A 24028-nucleotide genomic window follows, 5' to 3' on the forward strand; every position below is an offset into this window, starting at 1 on the left:
TGAGTCTTAATAAATAGGGCTATGACAACAGCATATTCTTTTCATTGTCTTGATTCTTGAGTATATATCCAACACAGACACAATTAATCAACCAAAAACCACATCACTACATAAAAACATATAAGATATCAATGGATATATACCTGAGAATCAAAGCAAGGAAAAGAGTATGCTGTTGTCATAGACCTAATAATCAAGCAGGTCATCATGGTCATCGTCAGATGTGCCAATCAGGGATTCTTGCTCAGCAATCACGTCCACCATAAACTGTTTGTGGTGAGGTGGGATTAAGGTTAACAGGGCCTTAATATCTTCCAGTTTCTTAACATCCAGTTTAACAGGTGTTAGGTATTTCTGAAGCAAGTGTGTTGTTGCAAGATCAAACACACAATTGTCGTAAGACTTTGATCTTCCCTTCTGCAATTTGATATAAACAAGATCTTGTTGGTATGTTGACTTGATGGCGAAGCAAACATGTTGCCATTTTTGAAGCTGCCCCCAACCATTGCTTCCTTAGTGATCAGGATCTGCAACACCTACAAACCTATCCCTCTGCATGTTAACCACTGTGAATGGGTTTATATGAAGAGAGGCCTTGATAAGGTCAGCAAAATTAGGTTGGAAATAAACCTCAACACCTCTTACTTTCTTTTCTATCACAGGGAGTGGCCAGGTATCGTAAAAAAGTGTTAAATTTTGTTTAATATATGTGTGTTTTCTGGAAGTAAGTTAGCACCATATTACTATTTTCATTTTGTCCACCATATTTGTCACTAAAAGATGCCATGTTTTGACATTATTGTTTATAGAAGCATCGATGTAACGTTGCAGACAGTGAACTATTTCTGCAGACCCTCTTTTACCCATGAACTCATTCTATAAATATGTTACGGCTTTTCCTGTTTGCATGTCATGTATATAAAAAATGTATGTCCAAAGTTTACGTTTGTAGTAGTGGACTCCTGTAGTCAGCTTTGAAGTAGACAATGTTTGTTGCAAATCAGAACATAATGCAGCAACACACAGATCCTGGTTATTTTTGAAGGCCTTTAAAAAAAATCTGAACCTCTTTTGCTACATCTAAATGCTATTTTGTTTTCATCCTGCAGTTGTGATTTTTTCACTATCTGCTTCTGTATTTAACCCATGTATTTCATTATTCACTAGATAACAATAGTTGCAGGTATCACTATGGGGTGGCTCGAAGCCCACATTGAAATCAGTATTAAAAATATGATAAAAATGATTATTGACAGGTTCAACCACATTTATTACTTTTAACCAATCAAGGTCCAGTGTGTACGTAATGTTTATGTTCAGTCTAGGAGGCAGGTATTTCTTGTGCGACGGTCCTGAATATGACCATAAACTATATCCAATGGTGAGGCCCCATCTTGCGGGCTTTGGACAATGTGGAGACACCCTTTAATTGCCATTGCTCCTGGGTCAACTCTGACCCGGAGTGGTAGTACTTGTAAGGGATCAACTATGGGTTAAAAAAACAAAAACAAAAAAAAAAAAACAAAAAAAAAAAAAACGAATATATTCTATTAAAAATTTTTTCTTCAAAATAACTGGATTCGGCATTAAATAACCTGAAAAGGGTTGATATGCTGTAAAACAAAAACAACTAACCAACTTCCTGTGGGGACTCTTTGCCCTACTGTAGTGATTTGATGCCTTAGGCACGCTAGCAATGTGTTCACTATCACTGACTGTCTTCGTTCATCACTAATTTTTGTTGATGGAACTGCATAACCAAGCTCAGCTGGCTCAATCACATCTGTCGGGCTTTCTTCGACAAGCATAATTCGCATACACTTTTTTTAATACCATATATAATGTAAAAAATATTTCTACAAACGCTATGCAATCACTTCCATACTACTTACGAACTTGAAAATATACGCATTTTCGCTTATTTTCCAAAATTTACTGAATATTTTCTTTATGTTGTCCCGTCCAATTTTATCAAAACATTTGCACTTGCATGCTGACCCCACAACGCATGCTCAAACTTGTTGCTTCGTAGTATAGCTCGTGTATGCCTCTCCCTTGTTCCTTGCTTTTTAGCCTTTGTTTTCTCCCAGTTTTCTACACTCTTTCTGTGTTTACGAATATAACCTGACACACCAGGCTCTACTTCAGTCTCCGTTGAACTCATTTTGCTGTAATGAAAGTTATTTCCATTAAAAACAAATCACAAAATACAGCTGAGTATCACTGACATGCATCTAACTGTTGACAAACGCAGCGCTGATATCATTAGACTAATTAAGACTGTCTACCATTTACTCACGCGCCCCCATCCTGGTCACTGGCCTTAGGCATCTTTGCCCATCTAGCACATATGCTAGAGCATGTTTGTTTCACCATGTTATTTCAAGGGACAACTGTGCCAGAGTGGCAAAGGAATATAGCTTAGTCGACCAGTTCAAAAGATAGAACATGGATAGGAGAATGAAGTACCAGAGCAAACAGGTATTTGAGTCACTGGCGGTTTCGCTTTTCTGGCATATATATATATTTTTTTCATATCATCTATCTTGTTTACAGTATTACCAGATTCTTTGTAATTCTTATCTAATATTTAGCAGTTGTAAATTAAGGTTATGATTGGAAAAAATAAAAAACAAAAAACAAACAACCTCATTGAATATATAAAAATCCTTTTATTATTTATTTTGTTCAAATAACTGCCTGCCTATTGAACTCTGTTCCGCTGGCCTGCTTTCCAGTTGACTACAATATGGTCGTCTTCCAGTCCATTGTAAAGAAGTTCTTATGCATCCCCCCCCCCTCCGCCTAAATAATCCATTTCTACCCCATTTCCACCACTTCTATTAATACGCTGTTGTCTCAGTGACTACCATACACTCGTTAATCTTTATCCTCGAGTGGCTTTTCGGTCTTGATAAGTGGTGACTCCCATGTAAAAAAAAAAAAAAAAAAAGTTATATTCAGTTCACCCTTAATCAGAAACAAATTTCTACAAAAAAGAAAAAAGGTGATGACAATAATAATTCTATAAATTTATTTAAAAATAGCAATAGTTCACCGGTTGTACAGATTGCTTGATTAGTTCACCGGTTGTACGGATTACTTGAAATTTGGATTTCATTGGATTGACAACACACACATTTCCTTCTCTATTGTGTGTTGTGTGCAGCCAAACGTTGTCTAATGAAGCAATGGTTTCAAGTTGGATGAAAAGACATTTTACTACTAATTCTCCTAACCTTTAAGCTGAACTTTATTAGTTTATTGCATGAAAAGATTGAATAGAAAGCCAAGTACATCCTAAAATAGATTATTGTTGTCGCATCTAGACAGGAGCTGCTCGCTACATCCTATCCTGCCTTGATAAAGTTCAAAATTGGCTTTGAAACCTAGTAGGTAATGCCCTTTTCTCTTCCCTGAAATCCCTTTGCCACAGAATTAATGTTGCGAGCCTATCTCTGCTCTATCATTATTTTCATGGCAAGTACTCATCTGAGCTCCAATATATGGTCCTCCTTGCCAAACTTTCACAAAAACACTCGACTAACTACAAACCCTATAAACAATTTCCCCCACTCTCTATCTGTGTCTAAATCTAAACGCAAATTTCATGAACAAACCGTCTTTCCTAGAACTACCTGCCTGTGGAACATTGTTCTATTGGTTTGCTTCCTGGCAGATTACAATACAGTAGCCTTCAAGTCTAATATCATCATCATCATCATGATGCAGTCCGTCAATCTTAACGATGATTAGTTGAGGCCTCAGTGCTTTATCCCTCGGTGTTGGTGTAGTCTCACTCCATCACCACAGAACTTTCCACCTTGGCTCCAAACTTTCATTGCGCAGTTTAGGTGCAGTATCTGTTGCGCATCAGATAGACACCCTCTGAACCTCCAATGCTCATGTCCAGTGGAGCGAAACCACGACGACTGGCAGCAGAAGCGGCCGCAGCTTCTGGCCAAAAGTTATCTCAGTGAGGTTGACAGTCGCCCTATCATATCCGCTACTACGCATTTACTTTCTGGATGAGGTTCCATAGCCTTTTAAGGAAAACTGCAAGGCAGCAGTAGAATTTGCTGTGATAAGGCCCACAATTGATTTTGAGGTTGGTTCCCTTAGTCTTCGCCCAACCAAGGGCACCCACAAGACAGTGGGGTAGGGGTTGGTAGTATGCCAGGGCATGTCCACACATCGGTGGGCCATAACGCACTACCTCTGGGTTCTCTACTACTCTGAGATCTCCTACAAGTTTAGCTTGGGACCACAAGGCACCCAATTACCGTGTGTGGCCATTGTGGAGGCACTGTAGGAGTCTTGATGATGGAGAGGCCATGGACTGGCAGGGAAGACTTATGCATAACGGCTCCCTTTTCACCATGAGGTTAGCCAGCGGTGTTAGCTGGAAGCGAGAAGGCATGCAAGAATGAACTTAACATTAACTTATACCTAACACACTAGACGCATCACATCCACCTGCCAGATTAAAAATCCAAATGCACACATCAAGTCTAATATAAACAGGTCGTGGATATGATCTTAAACTATATCCGATGGTGAGGCCCCAGCTTGCAATCTTTGAGGAGTGTAGAGCCACCCTTTAATTGCCATTGCTCCCAAGTCCACTCTGACCCAGAGTGGTAGTACCTGTTAGGGTCCCAACAACAGGTTAAATAGAAACTGACTTGGAAAAAAAAAACATATTCTATTTAAAAATTTTTCTTTAAAATCACTGGATTTGGCATTAAATAACCCGAAAAGGGTTAATATGCTGTAAACCAACCAACCAACCAACCAATATAAACAAGTTCTTGTTGAACTGTTCCCTTAAATAATCAAATTTTATCAAACTTACATCATTAACGATTACTACACTACCACCTTACATTCATTAACCCTTATTCTTGAGTGGCCTTCGGGCCTTGATAAGTGGTGATTCTCCTTGTAAAAAAAAATAAATAAATATGGTGAGCCATGAAAATTTCAAAAGCTCAATAATGTGCTGCCATGTTTTTTTTTTGTTTTGTTTTTAATTTTCGTATCAATTTTTTCACCTGCTATCTCATATATGCCAACTGAGAAAAACGTTTGAGAACCATTGTGTCAACTAATATCCATATTATATTTATCTTAGTCTATTTTAAACAAAACCAAGATTTGATGGTGCATTCATTCTTTTGCAGATTGTTATCCTCATCTTCATAGTTGTTTGACCACATCTCGGCCAACTCATCCTCTGGCCTTCTTCATATAATTAACTGTGATAGCATAGGGATGCTGAGTCTTGTAACTGTATTCCCAGTAATTACAGCCTTCCATAGTTGTCGTCTCACCACGTTTTTGGCTAACTAATCTTTTGGCCTGCTTTGGGTAGGATTGAAACCGCTATCTTCAGGCAATGCTCATCTGTAGAGACTCAATGCTTCTATCCATGAAAAGGTCCGTGGTGCAGTGGATAAAGGCATAGAGATACAGTTACAAGACTTAGCATTTCTATTCTGTCACGGTTAATCACCTAAAGAAGGCCAGAGGATGAGTAGGCCGAAATGTAGTGAAACAACAACAACTATGAAGATGCAGATAAGAGTCGACAAAAAAAAATGAATATACAACTTATGAAGCCGCATCTCAAAAGGATTAAAAAAAAAAAGAAGAAAATCTATAATATAAATCTCACCTGTCTAAATGTATGTATATCTGTATGTCTCGCAAGAACTTTCGACAAAGATGACGGATTTTCACGAGATCAGTATCATTTTGAAGCTGGACCCTTCGGACAACAAATATTAAAAAATTGTCCGAAAACATTAATTCCTTCAGCCTCACCTGGGTACTTTTCTACAGGGAGGGGTCACTTTTTTTACCGATATTTTCGAAAGTCATTACCTCTTTTCGATTGTCTAGCCTTTATTTGAACCTACGTCACTTCTGGTTTGGTGATGGATGCAGCAGCTAACATGTCACTTAAAATTTTTTTTTTTTCACTTTATTTTCCTCCTTTGCGGTACATGTTCGAGCCTGCCTGCCTGCCTACTACCACTTTTTTTTTTTGCTCAACAATCAACAATCTTACAACCGGGCAACGCCGGAGACTAGTGATATATAAAAGCAAAGTGGTTATTTGATGGTATTAAAATAAAGAAAAACAAAGTGCTTAACATATTGAAAATTTATTAACAATATCAAATTAAAATGGACACAAAAATCAAATTGATATCATTCAAAAGTGAACTTCGAAACAAATACAAGTTAAATGTATTTAGATATACAATAAATTTTCCTGAATATAGTTTTTTTTTCAAAATTATTTTGAAAAAAAAAATTTTTTATGGGAAATGTTCACTTTTATTTTTGAGAGCATTTTCTTTTCTTTTGAGCGAATTAAAAAAAAAAACTGAGCTTTATAAAATAGCTATGGATATATATTTATATAAAAATAGAAAATGAAGAATTTTTATACATTGATGGAAGTTTAATACAAAATTAGAAAACGGATATTTTGAAATATTGTCAATAAAATGAGTGCAGTTTTAATATCTATTGTCAATTTTGTCATGTTGTAACAAATGCAATTGATTTTAGTGTCACGTACAAAGCAATAAAATTTACCCATTTTCTGAGAAGGAGGAGGGAAAATGATAAACCTGTTAAAACTGATGTAACTGAATAAGACATTATATATATATATATATATATATATATATTTGGGCAGCAGTTTTTCTTTTAGGCATGTTTTATTGAACAGGAATAATTCCTGTTTGTTTCTCTTGCGATCTGTCTTTTCCATTTGGTAGGTCAATGTTCAAACAATTTGTTTGAGTGTAAAAATAATTCACCAAGCGTTTTCAATTCACAGGAGTTATGTTAAGGCTCAATATGACGCAGGAGAGGGTACGCTTAAGTGCTTTTAAACTATTTTAATCAACTTTTTCATTAAATCCACTAAACGAAATTTTTTACTTTATAACATGCCTGTATATATATATATATATATATACACCCACATATATATATATATATATATGCACACACCGATGAGAAGTAAATGTCCAGAATAACTAAAAATCCCGAACTAGTAAACAAACCAAAATAGATTTATAGCAAATGCATTACAATTAAATTCTCTACTGACCATTATGGAAACTAAGCTTCTTTTATTCTTATTTCAAGTTTTTTCGATGGAGGCTGTCTTATTAGCATTTGAAAACCAAAACAGTGGCCAAGATGGAGCTTCAAGTTTAGAAAATAGTAAATTGAAAAATAAATTACTACCCTGCCATTAATCCTAACGAAATAGAAAAAAAAAAAAAACTTGTAAACCACACATAATGGCCTGTTTAGTAAAGTAATCATTTTGGTCGCCATTTTAGTTTTCAGATGTTAAGATAGTTTTCATAAAGAAAATTTTGAAATAAAAGTTTTACAGTTGAAACTATACAAGTTCACTAGAAACGTGAATTCAAATAAGTTTGCTGTAAATTATTGTAGCTGTCTATTTTTGTTTATAACTTTATTTTACTGTTTTGTAAGTTAATAAAAATGTTTAACTGATCATAGGTTTGTTTATAGTTTTTGTTTTTAATAACATATCGACTCTTTGTAGTTTGTTAAAGCGTTTAATCAATTAAGTGAAAGGTATACCATATTTCGAAATTAAATAACTATATATATTTTTTTAAAAATAAAAATGTTACAATTTCCACATTAAAATTATACACGTGCAGTAGAGAAACTAATTTGAATACATTTGCTTTAAATTATTTGTTGTCTATTTTTTGTTTATGAGTTCTTGACTGTTATTTTAGTCTAATGTTATCCATGTAGTCCGTAAAATTGGTATTAATGTTTAATTAATGACTGGTGTGTTTACATTTAATGTACATTATTTAATGTTAAACTATTCAGTTGATTAAAAAAAATTACTTTGGATTTTTAGATAAATATTTATAATCTTCTTGTATTTATTTTAATATTTTGAAATTAAACAAGTGTATCGAATTTACTTTGATTTTGTTTCTCCTGCCTCCCCATTCATTAGAGTTCACATTTACTCCTCTATAATCTTGAGATATTTTCTGAACACTTATAAAATTTATGAGCAACACTAATTTCTTTTGGTGCTAATGCAGAATAGGGCCTGCATTATCGTCTGCATATTCTGAGCAGATTACGTAAACCACCCAAAGGCTTCAAAACAGCAAATGCCATCTTTTGTTCATTAAACTTTTTTACGGCATCTCTTGTTTATTAAATTGTAAAACAAAATTACAAAATAGTTAAAAAAGCAACCCCCTCCCATGTTAAGAATGATTTTCTACATTTTACATTGAAATTACTGTATAATGACCATTTTTGATGATTTTTTTAATTTTAAATTGTCTGCTAGAGTTTAAAACTTGCCCATCGTTTATAGTTAATGAAAAAAAAAAAATTGTTCAGCACCTTAAAAATTAACCAGTGTTTTAATGAAATGGTAAAGAAAAAATAGTTAAAATAATAAACCCTCTTTTCATTTAACATCTTTCGGTGGTTTATGTAACCTGCCAAGAACATGCCAATAATTACACGCTCTCTATTCTGCACAAGTACCTTTCCTTTTAATGAAAGTTCATCTAATCGATTAAAATCTCGAAATGTATTTGTCCAATCTGTTGCAAACTATTGTGTATGATATTTTTCGCCCAAGCCTTGCATGTAACCATGAACAAAATCCCATTGGCCGGATTCTCAAACTGGACAAATACCAAGGGCGACCGATAACCTTGCTGGTTGAGATAAGGGAAGTACTTGAATGCAAACCCATTTGGTGGATAGTATGCCAGCGGTCCCATATTTTCTCTGTCTGCAGGAAGTTCCCCATCACATGTAACGGTAATAGAGTATTTCTTATAATGGTCTAGTATTTCTTCAGGAACTGTCCCGTTGTCGTATTGCTCAGGTTCCCAGTTGAAAACCTTGTTCAGTTTGAGGAGGACACAAGGGATGCCATCATCATAGCCATAGTTCTGTTGTTTGACACAGTTACCGCCCAAATTGATTAAGTCAAAACGGCAAACCTTCTTTCGGAGATCTCTTCGAGTGTTGATTGTTTCACAGCCGATAATGTTCTCACCCTGAAAAAGAAAACATTGATTTTAGTAGATTTATAAGTTCAGTATTTTATTTTTTAGTCTCTTACATCAATGACAAAAACGATTCCTCTAATTATCTTTTTTTTTTTATTTTGTTTAAAACAAAATCTTCCATTGCTGGTAATAATAATGAAATAATATTTATTGATTTTAAAATAGCATTAAAAGGTAAAATCTATGCATCATCCACCACAAGTGTGTCTTTAATATGTGCACATTTAACAGGTTTTTACAGAAATCTGAAAAGAATGATTTTATAGTAAAATATCTAGAGATTTATAAAGAATCAGAATTGAAATTGGTTATAATATTAGACCAATCCCATCACTAGTGGAATTGGTATCGTGCACAAGTGTTTTAGCAAACCATACATCAATCAAAGAACATTCAAGTGCATTCTTACCAAACTACATACTCCGTGATTAAGAATATTGAAACAAGAGTTAGCACATCAATGCAAAAATTCAAATAAAAACAAAAAGGAACCAAATGTTATTTTTTATTTACTCATAAGCCAAATCTCTCAGATACTTATATTTACACATCAATCTAATGAAAATTATAGGGAAACAAAAATGAACAAAAAAACAAAACAAAGTGCAACAAACTAAATATGATGATGTGTATGTTTTATATCAACTGAAGGTTTGTCCAAGGTAATGCTTCAATTGTGCTCTAAACAGACACATTCATTTCAAGCACACCCCTTTCATGTCAAAGAACTTACTGTTGATTTTATATGTCGGCTCTTCGACTTCTGTGGTAATAAAACTTCTCAAATGTACTTGTGATGTTAGGCTGCATAAGGCGTTTACTTTAGTCAAAATCGCCTGTTCCTTCTTTCATCAGACTTTTTCGATTATCGATACTTATCAAAGACATTCCGATACAAACCCTATCTCAGAACACTGCCAGGCATATGAAGTACATTTGCATGAAATTTCAAAAATATCTGCCCAGCCGTTTAGGATTCCATAGGAAACGAACTCACGTACACAAGCACATACAAAGTACCTTTCCTATAATAGTAGATAATAATAGGAGATATGTAATTCACATGATCGTTGTGAACACTGATTCTTGTTTATCTTTTTTGTTATTTTTACTACTACATTCAAGGCTGGTTAATGGTTGACTGCATCAGAACAAACTCCTAGACTAGCGATGGGCAACATTTTTCGGTTTGCATACCAAAATCAGCAAAATCAATGACAAAATTCTTCTGCATGCCAATCAAAATTTGTGACAACATACTACTTGACATTCTTACAGGTGTATGTGAAGAGCCTTGTAGAAATAATTAAAATTCATCCAAACAACAAAAACACAATGTAACCAAAATTGCATTAATTCACTTTGAAAACTACAACCAAACAAAACCAATGCTTTGCTGCTTTCAAAACATAACATAACTTTTTAAACAAAACTTGAGTTAATTTTCCAAAAAAAATATGAACCCAACAAAAAGCTCTGATGACCTTTTTGTGCTATATATATATATTTTTTTTTTTCTATCAGGTTTCTGAACTTATGAGATGAGGATTGGTTATTCGTATTATTTGGATTCATTGGATTACTGTTCTCATCTTGAGTTTCATTTTTACAACGTTCTGGTCTATGTAACCTCTGATCTGCTTCAGGTGTATCTTGTCGAACTCAGGAATATTTCTGTCAAACTTGGGATTAACACCCATTGTCAGCGCCCGAGGTTCAGCATGCCATCCATTGCGCTGATTCCTGGTAGATATAATCACCCAATCATCCGCAAATCTCCATACATTAAGAACTCAGCTCACTTCGTGGAAATAATAAACAATGCTCCCATTCATTCCAACCAGACGGTAAGTCTAGATGTAATGAGTCTGTTCACAAAAGTACTCACTGATGAGACTGACAGTGGTACGGGGAAAAGCTGACATTAGATGCCTTACTGAAAGAACGCACTTGCATCCCAATTGACAATATAATGGAGATGTTGACCTTCTGTGTAGAAACTACATACTTGGTGATGGGATCTGATATATATTGGCAGGAAGAGGGTCTGGCAATGAGATTACCATTGTCCCTGGTACTGGCCAATGCATACATGGAATACTTTGAGGAAATGGTATTAGGATGAACACTACTAAAGCCAATAATGTGATTGCGATATATAGATGACACATTCATATTCTAACCTCATCAGGAAGATGTTCAAACGTTACTAGACCATGTGAACTTGATCCGTCCAACTATATAGTTCACGATGGAAAAAGAATAATTATCGTTCCTAGATGTGCTGATAACCAACACTGGTCAGGGGTTTATGTCATCTGTATACCGTAAGCCAACTTTCACTGGACAGTACCTAAACTTCAACTTCCACCATCCATATAATGTAAAGAAAGGAATCTGTGATTGCCTACAACACCGAGCAAAAGCAATATGTAGTAAACTCAGTTCATATCAAGAGGAGATGGACAGTTTAAGAGAAACCCTTCACGGAAACAACTATCCAGAGAGCATGACATCAGTTCCAAGAAATCTGGACCAGATACAAAAGGACACCATTCAGAAACTCACCACAGTTTGTATACCATATATGAAGGGTTTTTCTGAAAAACTTTAATGAATATGTAATCCATATGACATCAGGACAGTAATCAGGAGTGATTCAAGGTTTAAGGCTCCTAAAATTCAATTGTCCGTAGAATGGCGCAGTGGTTAGAGTACTTGGAAAAATCAATTGTAAAAAGTGAAATTCTCCTAAAGGTTGAAGGTTAAATCCTCAGTATGGGCGACCGAAAAATACAATTGCGAATTACTTAGGACCTCTATCCAGTCATGGCTGATGGAACAAGAGGACGCTACCCCCGTGAAGTAAATAAAGGGTTCCACTCGAATTCCGTCAAAATTCCCAAGTTTGATAAAATACACCTGAAAAAAGTTGGAGGTTACATTGACCGAAACGTTAAAATCAGATTCAAAATGAGAACGAATGAAGAGTAAAGCTGTTGCAAAGTTTTTTAAGCACAAAGAAATTGTCATGAATTTCTAACCTCCAATAGTTTGTTTTCTGCACTTCTCTTTTTTCTATTACGTTTGTGAATTTTTGAGATGAGGATTGGCTATTCATATTATTTGGATTCATTAGACTACATTTGGAGTGTGATTTTCACTACGTTCTAGTAGATGTAACCTCTGACCTTCTTCAGGTGTATCTTGCTGAACTCTAGAATGTTTTTGTCGAACTTGGGGAAAAATGCGATTAGAAAAGGGAATTTGGATGGAATTTTGTACGGAACCCTTTTACTTCCTGTGCTCTTGTTCCATCAGCCATGATTAGATATCATGGCTGATGGAACAAGAGCACAGGAAGTAACAGGGTTCCATACGAAATTCTATCCAAATTCCATTTTCTAATCGCATTTTTTCAATATTTTCTAAATCAACTATAAGGTCAATAAATTTTTGTTTTCAAACAGAGCTACTCTGAAATTCAGTCAATTGCATTCCAAATTCATCCATGTCTAACCATGAAAACTTTTGTAGATTGAGTTCCTCTATTTTTATTCTGTCTGGAAACCTCATGAATTTTGCTGTCTCTTCTAGTTCTATGGATTTTGAAAATCTTGTGAAGAACTGCTCATCAACTGACTCAATGTCTATAACTTCTGAATACTTTGAAGATTTGTTTTGTTATCATTTTGGAGATTACCGATATGCCTCTTGAATGGTATTTAAATCTTTTATCTTCAATATCTTTCTTAAAGACTTTTATATTTTTTTTTTCCAAAAGCTTTTTATGCATCTATACATAACATTAGGTGTCCAACCACTACCTTGTAATTTATTATTCAGTTCATTTAAATGTTTAAAAAAATAATAATCAGCAAAGAATATCAGTTTTGAAACGGAATTTTAGTCAGACAATTCTTGGTAAGAAATATGGTTATTTAAGATTTTTATCTCACAAAAGCATTCAACAAACCAATTCAGAACACAATTTCAGCTAAGTCATCGAACATTGTTATACATTTTAATCCTTTATGCACAGATTTTTTAAATTTTTTTACATAGGAGTCACCATTTATCAAGACTCAGAGTCCATTCGAGGATAAGGGTTAAAAAGTGTACAGTAGTCAATGGGACAATATCGTAGTAATCGTTAGTAGTGAAAATTTGTTAAATTTGATTACTTAAGGGCAATTGATCATCAAGAACTTGTTCACGTTGGACTTGAAGACGACCATATTTTAGTCAGCTGGAAAGCAGGTAAACGGAAGAGAGTTCTCAAGGTGTGCAGTTCTAAGAAAGAAGCTTTGTTCATGGAATCTATGCTTAGGTTTAGGCACAGATAAAGAGTGAGGAAAATTATTGATAGTTTGAAAACTGCTTGGTAATATCACTTTCCAGTTTAAGTATCCTATCCTTTACTGGTTTCCTACTCGGAGACAAATCTTTAATATGCTGAATAATCTTGTCTTCTGAAAAATTGTCGGAGAGAAATGGTACACACTGTAACTAAACTTCTTTAATATAAAATCCATCGTTAAGTGATTTTCATATTGAGAAATTATGTGCGAGTTGGACACTTAAAAACTTCTATATATTTTTTTCCCCAAAAGCTTTTTATGCATCCAAACATATCAGGTGTCCAACCACTACCTTGTAATGTAATATTCAGTTCATTTAAATGTTTAAAAAAAAAAAAAAATCTGCAAAGAATATCAGTTTTGAAGCCCAATTGATCTTAGTTAAGTTTTGTCTCAGATTACTACCACTAATTACCGATAATTGATAGTTGAAACCGTTACTTAAATTTATCTATCATTGGTAAAGCTACTTTTTCCATGTCGTCACTTAGCAACTATGATAGAACAATAGGCTGTGAAAATTCTACTATGGGTAAGTTAAATGTCCAAATATCTACAAAGAATATCATCATACTTTCACAAAAAAACACACGTCTAGCTGAAACCACTATCAACAATTTCTCCCACTCTTTATCTGTGCCTAAACCAAAACATAGATTCCATGAACAAAGAACTACATGCCTGTGGAACTCTCTTCCATTTCCCTGTTTTCCATCTGACTACAATTTGGATGTCTTCAAGTCTAACGTAAACAAATTCTTGATGAATTGTCCCCTTAAGTAATCCAAGTTACCTAATTTCCATTACTAACGATTACTATATTATCCCATTGACTACTGTACACTCAGTAACCCGTATCCTCGAGTGGCCTCTGGGCCTTGATAAGTAGTGACCCTTATGTAAACATATTAGTGTTGAGAGACTAAATCTGAATTGGAAAAATCGGAATTATTAGGGGCGTATCAGAAAAATTTGTGTATAGTTTCCAATGCTAAAAAAGATTTTTTTTGTATAGATTTGTTTGTTTGCTTAAAACTTAATTTTCCATCATTGAAATTATCAGTATTCATTGATTTCAAACTACCAGTAAAACTACAATCAATATATGCCATCATAACTGTACTATTTACATTTGTGAAAATATATACACATACAAATTTTTACATTAATCCGAAAAAAAAACAACTTTGCCGGTATACAGGGTGGGGCAGAAAAAATAGATGAGGTGTTAAAAAAAAAAAATAAATAAAAATAATGAAATATAAAATTTAATTGAAAATGAGATAATTTCTTCATCATTTTATTGAAAAAGGTTTGCCATTTTATAAAGTCGGGTGTGGAATATGATGTATTTCTAATAATATAGGGCAGAATGATAGTAATTTCAATAACACTTGTTATTTCTGCTCTGTATATTTAGAAGTTCTAAAACGATCGGAATCAAAATTTGTAATTGTATCAAACTCAAGTATTTAGAATAGAATCAGTAATGGTATTGGAATCATCCTATCACTAATATATATAAAACAAAATCCCAATTCATAGGATGTTTGTTATAGCTTATAAAAATAGTATTAAATGATTTACTTTTGTTTAGTATGTGTATATATACATATATATATACATAAATACATACACACACGCACACACACACATATATATATATACTAGCAAAAGTACCCGTCGTTGACTGGGTTAAAAAATAGCCTACAGAAAATGGACTCTGATTTATGAAAGTATGATAGGTTATGAAAAGGAAGGGTTGTAAATAGATAACTTCGAATTGGGGGTATCAAAACCAAAGCAAAATATGATGAAAGTAAAAATAAAATAGATAAACCCCATAATTTATTATACCATACCTGTTCACACTGAAACACTTATCACAATATTCTGTGGATTTATATTAAAAAAACCTTGTTAAACTTTGTGACATATTTCCATTCTATGGAGGTCAGGTGCGAACGAACACCCCATGATTTTATTATACTATATTTCTTCAAACTGAAACATTATAAAAGTATACTTATGCAGATAGATATGAAAAGTCTTTAAAGTTTGTGCCTCTTTCCATTTTATAGAGGCCAGGCGCGAACGCAAACCCCACAGTTTTATTATACCATCCCTATATAAGTTAAAGCATACTTAAAAAGTATTATGTACATCTATATCAAAAACACTTGTAAACGTTTTTTTTTTATTTTTTTATTTTTTATTTCCATACTTTGTGGACCAGGCGTGAACGCAGACCCCACAATTTTAATGAACCACCGTTCTGCCAGATCTGCCTTCAAACGCACCAGAGGTGTCTTTTAGATAAGAAATAAGTTTAATAAATATGTCAACACATGATAATCTCTGCAGCGGTATTTTTAAAATTATTTCGGTGCTAAATATCCTTGTTATAATTCTTTGGATAAGAAAAAGTTTAATACCTTAAACGGAAATTACAGTAATGTATTTTATTTTCATTTCATTCGTAAACATGGGAGGGGAATTTATCTTCAAATATCTTTAATTTCGAATTAGAACCATGGGCTTATACTAAGTAAATATTAATAAGTCCTTTACCAACCCCCCTTTTTTTTTTTTTTTAATGGAGAGTAGACAACGCATTGTGGATGCGTTATCTACAGCTCTCGTTACTCTTGCTTCTTATTTGTCCCTCAGACCTCATCTCGGAAGAGTGATTTTCCTGACAAAGGGTGAAGAAAAAGCTGCTTTCCAGGACGGCAGTCCTTTGTGAACAGTAGCCTGAGATGTCGGAAATCTGTTTCTATGTCTATCCTTGTGGCTATGTCACTAGTGAGGGTGCTGGAGGTAAACAATTCATCTGGGGTGATAGTCAGGGACCCGAACCAGTGGATGTGTTATCGGCAGCTCCAGTAACTCTCGCTTCTATTTTGTCATTCAGTCCTCATTCAATGAGTGATTTTTCTGACAAAGGGTGAAGAAAAAGCTGCTTAAAGGTCGGTAGTACTTGGTGACCAGTAGTCTGAGATGTCGGAAATTTTTCTGTCTCTGTCTGTCCTTGTGGCCATGTCACTATTAAGGGTGCTGAAGGTAAACGTTTTGTCTGGGCTGACGTTATCCGCCTGATAGTCAGGGACCCGAACACTGCTGTATTGCCATTTGGTGGGTGGATCTGGACCATGCAGTAGTCTCTGGTGGGGCCTCTCGATGCCATACTAGTGGGTAATTGTTATGGCTTTACCTTTTCGTGTGCTACAAAAAAAAAAAAAAAAAAATTTCCTGTCTTTTTCTCTCTTACTTTCCCTCTCTGTACTGCTCTAACCAAGTATGCCGACCTATTCCACAAATCCCAAAACCTCAACATGAAATATCTCCAGAATAAAAACTCGATTAAACCTAGAACCTCATCTTCCAATGTAGACCCCTACTACCAGGTCTCCTTCTCCACCATCAGGGGTCTACGTTCCAACCTTCCAGAGGTTTAAACCCAATTACAGGAGACGAGACTGGACATATTATTTCTAAGTGAAACTGGAATAGGGCCGACCACTTCCCTAGATGAGTTCATAATTAAAGGATACTCTAACATAACATCTAAATCTGACACCCAAGATCGCCATGGGCATGGAATATGTGCCTACATTAAGGATTGTACAAAATAGATTCCGTGGCTTGGTGGGGGATGCCCTTTTCTCTATCCTGCAACCTCTTTCCCACAGAAGAGACGTAGCGAGCCTGTCATTGTTCTATCGTTATTTCCATGGCAGGTGCTCGTCTGAGCTCCATTCTCTGGTCCCCCCTCGCCAATCTTTCTCAAAAAACACCTGACTAGCTGAAACCACCATCAATAATTTTCCCCACTCCCTATCTGTGCCTAAATCAAAACGTAGATACCATGAACAAAGCTTCTTTCTTAGAACTGCACGCCTGTGGAACTCTGTTCCGCTTGCCTGTTTCCCTCCCGACTTCAACCTGGATGTCTTCAAGTCCAACATAAACAAATTCCTGATGAACCGAGCCCCCCTAAGTAATGACACCTTACCAATTCTCCAATACTATTGCTACACTATCTCTTTGATTACTGTACACACAATAACCCTCATCCCTGAGTGGCCATTGGGCCTTGATAAGTGGTGAACTCCATGTAAAAAAAAAAAAAAAAAAGAGGAGCTGTTACTTTTCCTGCCCTTGCACGGCACAAATCTGTTTTTGAAATCTAGTGGGCTAGGGCCTTTTCTCTTGCCTATTTCTAATAAAAGAATGGATTTTCCGGGAAAACTTGAGGCTAAATGGGGGAGGGGGGGGTAATGCTGAACTTAATCATTTTTTTATGCCTCGTTCATTGTGGATTCATGAGGGGCCATACATGCTTCACTTTTATTTTACAATGAAGTCACCACTTATCACGGTCCAGAGGCCACTCGAGGATAAGGGTTAATGAGTGTACAGCGATCAGTGGGACAATATAGTAATAGTGGAAATTTGGTAAATTAGATTACTTAAGGGGAACGGCTCATCAAAAACTTGTTTATGTCGGACTTGAAGACGACCATATTGTAATCAGCTGGAAAGCAGGGAAACGCAAGGGAGTTCCATAAGCGTGCAGTTCTAAGAAAGAAACTTTGTTCATGGAATCTATGTTTAAATTTAGGTAGAGATAAACAGTGGGGGAAATTATTGATAGTGGTTTCAGGTAGATGAGTGTTTCTTGTGAATGTTTGGCGAGAGGGGATTGGAACTTAGACGAGCACTTGCCATGAGCTGTCTGTCTATGGAACACAATACTGTGTCTATTTCCTGACTGATTATAGCATGGTCATCTTAAAGCCTAATGTGAATAAATTCCTATTGAGTCGTCCATTTAGATAATCTTACTCTAACCAAGTTTACACTGTGACTTATATTGTTTTGTCATCTACCTAACTTTATGGCAAGCAAAACTATGATTTAATATGGTGGAAACAATCGTATGGTAAAAAATTTGCTTTTCACAAAAAAAAAACTGACTTATTTTATACTAGCAGATGTACCCAGCATTGGCCGGTATTAAATGTAACATTAAATGTTGTATTATGGGGTGGCTCCCAGGTTGGGAAATCGTAATAGTGCGTAGGACTCCCTGGCTGTGATACATAGCAGTTTTAGTTACGTCGGTCGTCCGTAGGTTCACTTGTTTACTAAGCGGTTGTGATGACAACGAGTTAAGACTAGTGAGTTATCTCACCTTAGACTGGCACTTTTTCCTTATCTTGCCTCTCGTCAATTGTCAAAAATGTCATAACAACGTTGAACCTGAAAACAAAGCGGTTGACACTTAGAACAATCAGCCGTAACTTAAAAATATGCATTAAAAGACGTAAGTCACAATTGTGTTTGTTTTTGTATAAAATTATATTTTACAATATAGTTACAATTTTAAACAGATCGTCTTTTTTCTTTTGGTGGTTCTGAAGTTCACAGCGATAGTAAGTTTTCTCACAGTGCTCTGAGGAGGGAAAATGACGCTTCAACGATCCGGTCTTCAGCAACACATGCTGTTCCGTGTTTCTTCTCTCTCTGCTCTGATCTGCTCTCTCTGCTGATTCACCGTTTTTATTGGCATTTTGTCGCTTTGTTTTTTCTATCCATGCGTCCTGTCAATCGGTTGATAGATAATAGAACATGCGTTCTTAAGTCACGTTTTGACCTCAGAAGATCATTCGATTTTGTCTTCAACGGACCGACACGTGAATTACCCACTCATGCCAATATCTGTAATTCCAGAGCTTACGAGGAATGTCACGTTTCTTTGTTTTGTAAACAAAAAAATCGTCGTCCGATTTCTCTGTTTATGACGTAAGCCCTTCCTCTTTTCAACCGGTAGACAATCGATTATTCGATGCCCACTCTTTTAAATCTTTTATTAAAGTTTTTTCTTTTCAGTTATGTATGATGGTTCCAGCCATTCATTACATAACACCCCTCCATTAACCATTTTTTTTTTTTTTTTTTTTTTTTTTCAATCGTCTATCGGTCCATCGACATTTCCAATAATGTTTTTAATGTCACAATTTTTTTTTTCATCCCTTTTACTGTATTTTTTTTTTCGTTTAACTTAGAAAAAAAAAATAAAAATAAAAATAAACAGCAACACGAAAAGCATAAGGTCTTCTTCGGTATAAGTGCATCGGCCGCACTTAACAGCAAAATATACGCTGCAAATTTACCAATTTTACCGAAGTGGTCGATTTGTCCAATATTCTCCACTACCTCGGCTCTTTAATTAATATGACTAATTAACTAAATACGAGTCTTACATTTTAATGACTTGTTTAAAATGTGGGCAGCATATAGTACAAAAATTTCGACCAGAACGCCAGGATCCTAAATATTGGTGGCAACTCCGAACTCCCTATGATAAGGATGTTGCCTAACATCAACAGAGTAATTTTCTTAACCAATCCAAACATCCTGTTCCGCGCTCCCGACCCGCAGTTCGATTATAACCTGAGTTCCCAACCCCCGTGCTAGCCCTAGCTACGGTTGGCTGATCCCTACTATCATAATCAACTCTGCACGACCTGGGCACTAAGTTATATATATCTTCCTTCGATATTTCATCAACTTCTTTAGCCCTTTCAGCCGTCATGCTACGCGTGATTATTTTCCGTTCCATCAACGGGACCCTGTTTTCCTGACTTGGGGATTCTTGTTGATGGCGATTGCTCTGTTGGGGATAATTTTCTTCCTCCCCACTAGAGGATTCTTGATTTGAACTACTATCCTCTACCGGTGCTGACAGGGTAGTTTTTCTACAGCCCTCTTGCTTGTTGGGGATATCCCATTCCTCCAGTTCTGCTTTCCGAAGGTGTTCCCCATGGGCTTTTGTTACTGCCCCCGTCAGTTGACTTCTAATTCTATACGAGACTGGCCCCGTCTTCTCTATTATTACGTAATATGGAGACCATCTTACGTCTAGCTTTCCCTTTTTTCTATTATTTTTATAATAAACTAAGTCGCCAACTTGAAAATCGACTGCTTTTGTTTTCTCGTTGGCCCTATCTATCATTTTCTTCCTAGCTCTCCTTACATTGTTCCTGACTAATGTAAAGGTCCGATGCATGTCCTGCAGAGCGATCTCATGATCCTCTTCCCCGTAGTAAATTCTACGCGGCCTCAGTATGTTGTCTAACGGCAAGACAACGTCTCTATTATAGAGCAAATAATAGGGGGAGTACTTCGTTGTTTCGCTGACATGAAACCTTACAGCAGCCAGCATCTGGTTCAAGTACATGTCCCATGAACGGTCATTGTCCCCTATTTTCTTTGCTAGTACGTCATGCATCGTCCTATGGAATCTTTCTATTTTCCCGTTACTTTGCGGGTGGTAAAATGAGGTGGTCACGTTATCAACATTAAGCTCTTCTAAAGCCCTTTTCATGATCCCATTGACGTTCTCCGGTCCGTTATCCGTAAGTAACTGCAATGGTGCACCAAATCTGGGAAATATTTCCTCAATTAAGAGATGCACCACTGTCTCTGCCTTTTTATTAGGTACAGCGAAAGCCTCAGGCCAACCACTATACATGTCGATGAACGTGACTATGTATTGATTGCCTGACAAAGTCCTCGGATAGGGTCCGGAAATATCCAATGCAATCTTAGCAAAAGGAAAAGAAGGCATGTCGGTCTCCTGCATTTGAGGTTGTTGCTTCCTCAAATTTCTGGTCTGGCATGGGACGCACTTCCCTATGTGTTCGTTTACCTTCTTGAACAAACCAGGCCAGAAATACTTCTGTTTAATGGAGTGGAACGTTTTCTCCACACCCATATGACCATTCTCATCATGGTATTGTTTCAATACCTTCATCCTCAAATGTGACGGAATATATAATCTAATTACAGGATCGTCGTCGGGTGTCGATAAATAATATACGATATCGTCCATTATGATGTACTTTTTTTCTTCCATCTTGGACGTTTTACCGCTCCTCATCCGTTTCTTTAATTCGACGATCTGACTATCAGCGTCTTGTTCTTTACACATATCCGAACCTGATAGTGTAGGACGCTCGCTTACTACCGGTGAGTCTTCGTCATCCTTATGCGATACAAACTCTCTTGGTTCAAAACGATTCGAGTTTATCGCACTCACCGTGTAATTCCTATCATCTATTTCTACTGGAGGATCGTCTTCATCCCGACTCGCATTTACCGCACGGGATAAGAGATCCGCACAGACGTTATCTTTTCCTTTTAGGTACTGTATGGTGCAATCATAGCCAGCCATACTTAATGCCCACGTCTGTATCTTCCTATTCTGTATCGGAGATTTCAGCAAGTACTCCAATGGTCTGTGATCCGTGTAGATGGTGAACGTAGCACTATGCAAGTAGTGATTCAACTTGTTTAAGGCATAGTGAATCGCATATGCTTCTTTCTCTATTGTTGACCATCTAGTCTGGGTATCAGACAACTTATGAGATAGAAAATAAATGGGTTTCTCCATCTCCCGACCCTCCTCCGGGTCGTAGACCATTTGAGACAAGGTTGCTCCGATCGCATAATCGGAGGCATCCGTGTATAACCTGTATCCTTTGTTAGTGTCCGGGTATGCCAGCATCACCATCTCTGCAAGCTTCGATTTCAATCGATTAAAAGCAGACTGACACGCATCGTCCCAACAGAAACGTGCATGCTTCCTAGTTAATCGAATTAACGGTTCGGCGATTACAGAAAAATCCTTGATAAATCGCCTGTAATAGGATGTCATGCCTATAAAGGATCTAACCTGCTTCACAGTGGTTGGGGTCGCAATTGCCTGAATTGCTTTAATCTTGTCCCCCTCCGGCTGGATACCTTTCTCACTGACTCGAAATCCCAGATATTCCTTGCCGAAAAACTCACACTTCGCCGCCTTTAACCTTAAATTATGCCTACGTAAACTACCTAACACTTTTTCTATATGCCTAACATGTTCCTCCTTTGTTTTGGAGAATATCAAAATATCATCCAAATAAGGCACGGCGAATACTTCCTGTCCCTGTAACACTACGGACATTAGCTCCTGAAACACTCCCGGAGCATTAGCAAGTCCGAATGGCATTACATTAAATTGGAACAGTCCTCTATGACAGGTGAACGCAGTTTTCTCTTTATCTTTTTCGTTCAACTTTACCTGCCAATACCCTGATTTCAAGTCCAACTTTGAGAAGTATTTTGCTGACCCAAGCGAGGCCAGTATATCATCAATTACTGGTAGCGCTCGGGCATACTTCTTTGTTATCTTATTCAGGGCCCTAAAATCTACACAGAACCTCTTTGTTCCGTCTTTCTTTTTTACCAAAACTATCGGGAAACTCCACGGACTGTTTGACCTTTCTATCACCCCTGCCTGTAGCATTTCCTCTAGTGCTACATTAACTTCTTCTCGTTGTTTGAGAGGTGTTCTATACGGGTTTTTCTTTATGGGATCGTTTTTTCCTGTATCGATCCTCATCTCTACTGTGTCAGTCCGGCCTAAATATCTATCCTCTGTGACGAATAAATCAGTATTTCGTTGCAGGACTTTATTTAAAACTTTCCTCATTTCTTCTGACACTTTTATGCCGTTGAGGTTACTTTTGTTTCCCGACTTCTTTTGTTTATTTGGCTTTGATATTGCCATTACTACTTCTGTTCTTCTACATCTACCTATCTTGTAACCTTTCTTTAATTTTACTGTCTGGTTCGTGTTATTCATAATTAGCAAAGGAAAACTTTTCCTACCTTTAATTTTAACTACCGTGTTCGCTACGGATACACCACTTAGATCACTTAGGAAGCCTTTATCTATCTGCACTACTTCGTAATCTAAACCCTGACCATTTCTCATTTCGGCACGAGCTGTGCACGCATGTAAATGCTGCGGTTTCAGGGTGACATCGTGCCTTAATCTAACTATACTCGAAATATAAGCCTCCTCTTGCAGCGCTATGTACTCGCTGCCTAATCGGATTGCTCCTAAATCAAAGTACATTCTAACACTATTTTGCTTGAGCCAGTCTCGGCCCAATATGACGTTCCTTTTAAGGTTTTTCGTCACTACAAAATCATGTCGAATGTACTGGCTTCCTACTTTAATTTGTAAACGCGCCACTCCTTGCACTATGAGAGGTGACCCGTTTGCAGTCCTTAAATTAATCTCTATTTTCTTTATCTCAGGCTTCTCTCTGAGACCTTCTAATACAGTACTTTTTATTACAGAAATTTCGGCGCCAGTATCTACTAAAGCCCTAAACTTATTTTTCTCTATCTTAATAGGGATGCAATTAGCGGCGCCCATATGTCCTATGATCTTTGACTGTTCACCCCTCTTCCTCTCGCTGGGCGTCTTGCGAGTGGGGTCTGCTCGTTTCCCGACTTAGGGAAGGTGCAGTTCCTGGCTATATGGCCTTTTCTGCCGCAATTGTAACACTTAATCTCCGGCCAAGGGCGCTCTGTTTCTCTTGCCTTGAAGCCGGGTCCCCTATTAAATCCTCTATAATTCCTCTGCGCCCTATCTGGCTCTGGGAATCTTTTTTTCCTTATCGCTTCTATATTCCTCTGGCG

General features: G+C 36.5%; 1 protein-coding gene across 1 annotated transcript in view; it reads right to left on the minus strand.

Moving 5' to 3' along the window:
• Positions 1–7771: 7771 nt before the first annotated feature.
• Positions 7772–24028, minus strand: part of LOC145278025 (putative sodium/potassium-transporting ATPase subunit beta-3) — a 60626-nt gene continuing 44369 nt past the window's right edge. The window contains exon 2 of the mRNA XM_080130234.1: positions 7772–9113. Within this exon, the coding sequence (XP_079986360.1) occupies positions 8613–9113 (501 nt within the window). The 3' untranslated portion in view covers positions 7772–8612. The remainder of the gene's footprint in view (positions 9114–24028) is intronic.

Source organism: Euprymna scolopes, chromosome 6 (assembly GCF_053919585.1).
Source record: "Euprymna scolopes isolate OS-2025 chromosome 6, ASM5391958v1, whole genome shotgun sequence".
In the NCBI taxonomy this organism is placed as follows: Eukaryota; Metazoa; Mollusca; class Cephalopoda; order Sepiida; family Sepiolidae; genus Euprymna; species Euprymna scolopes.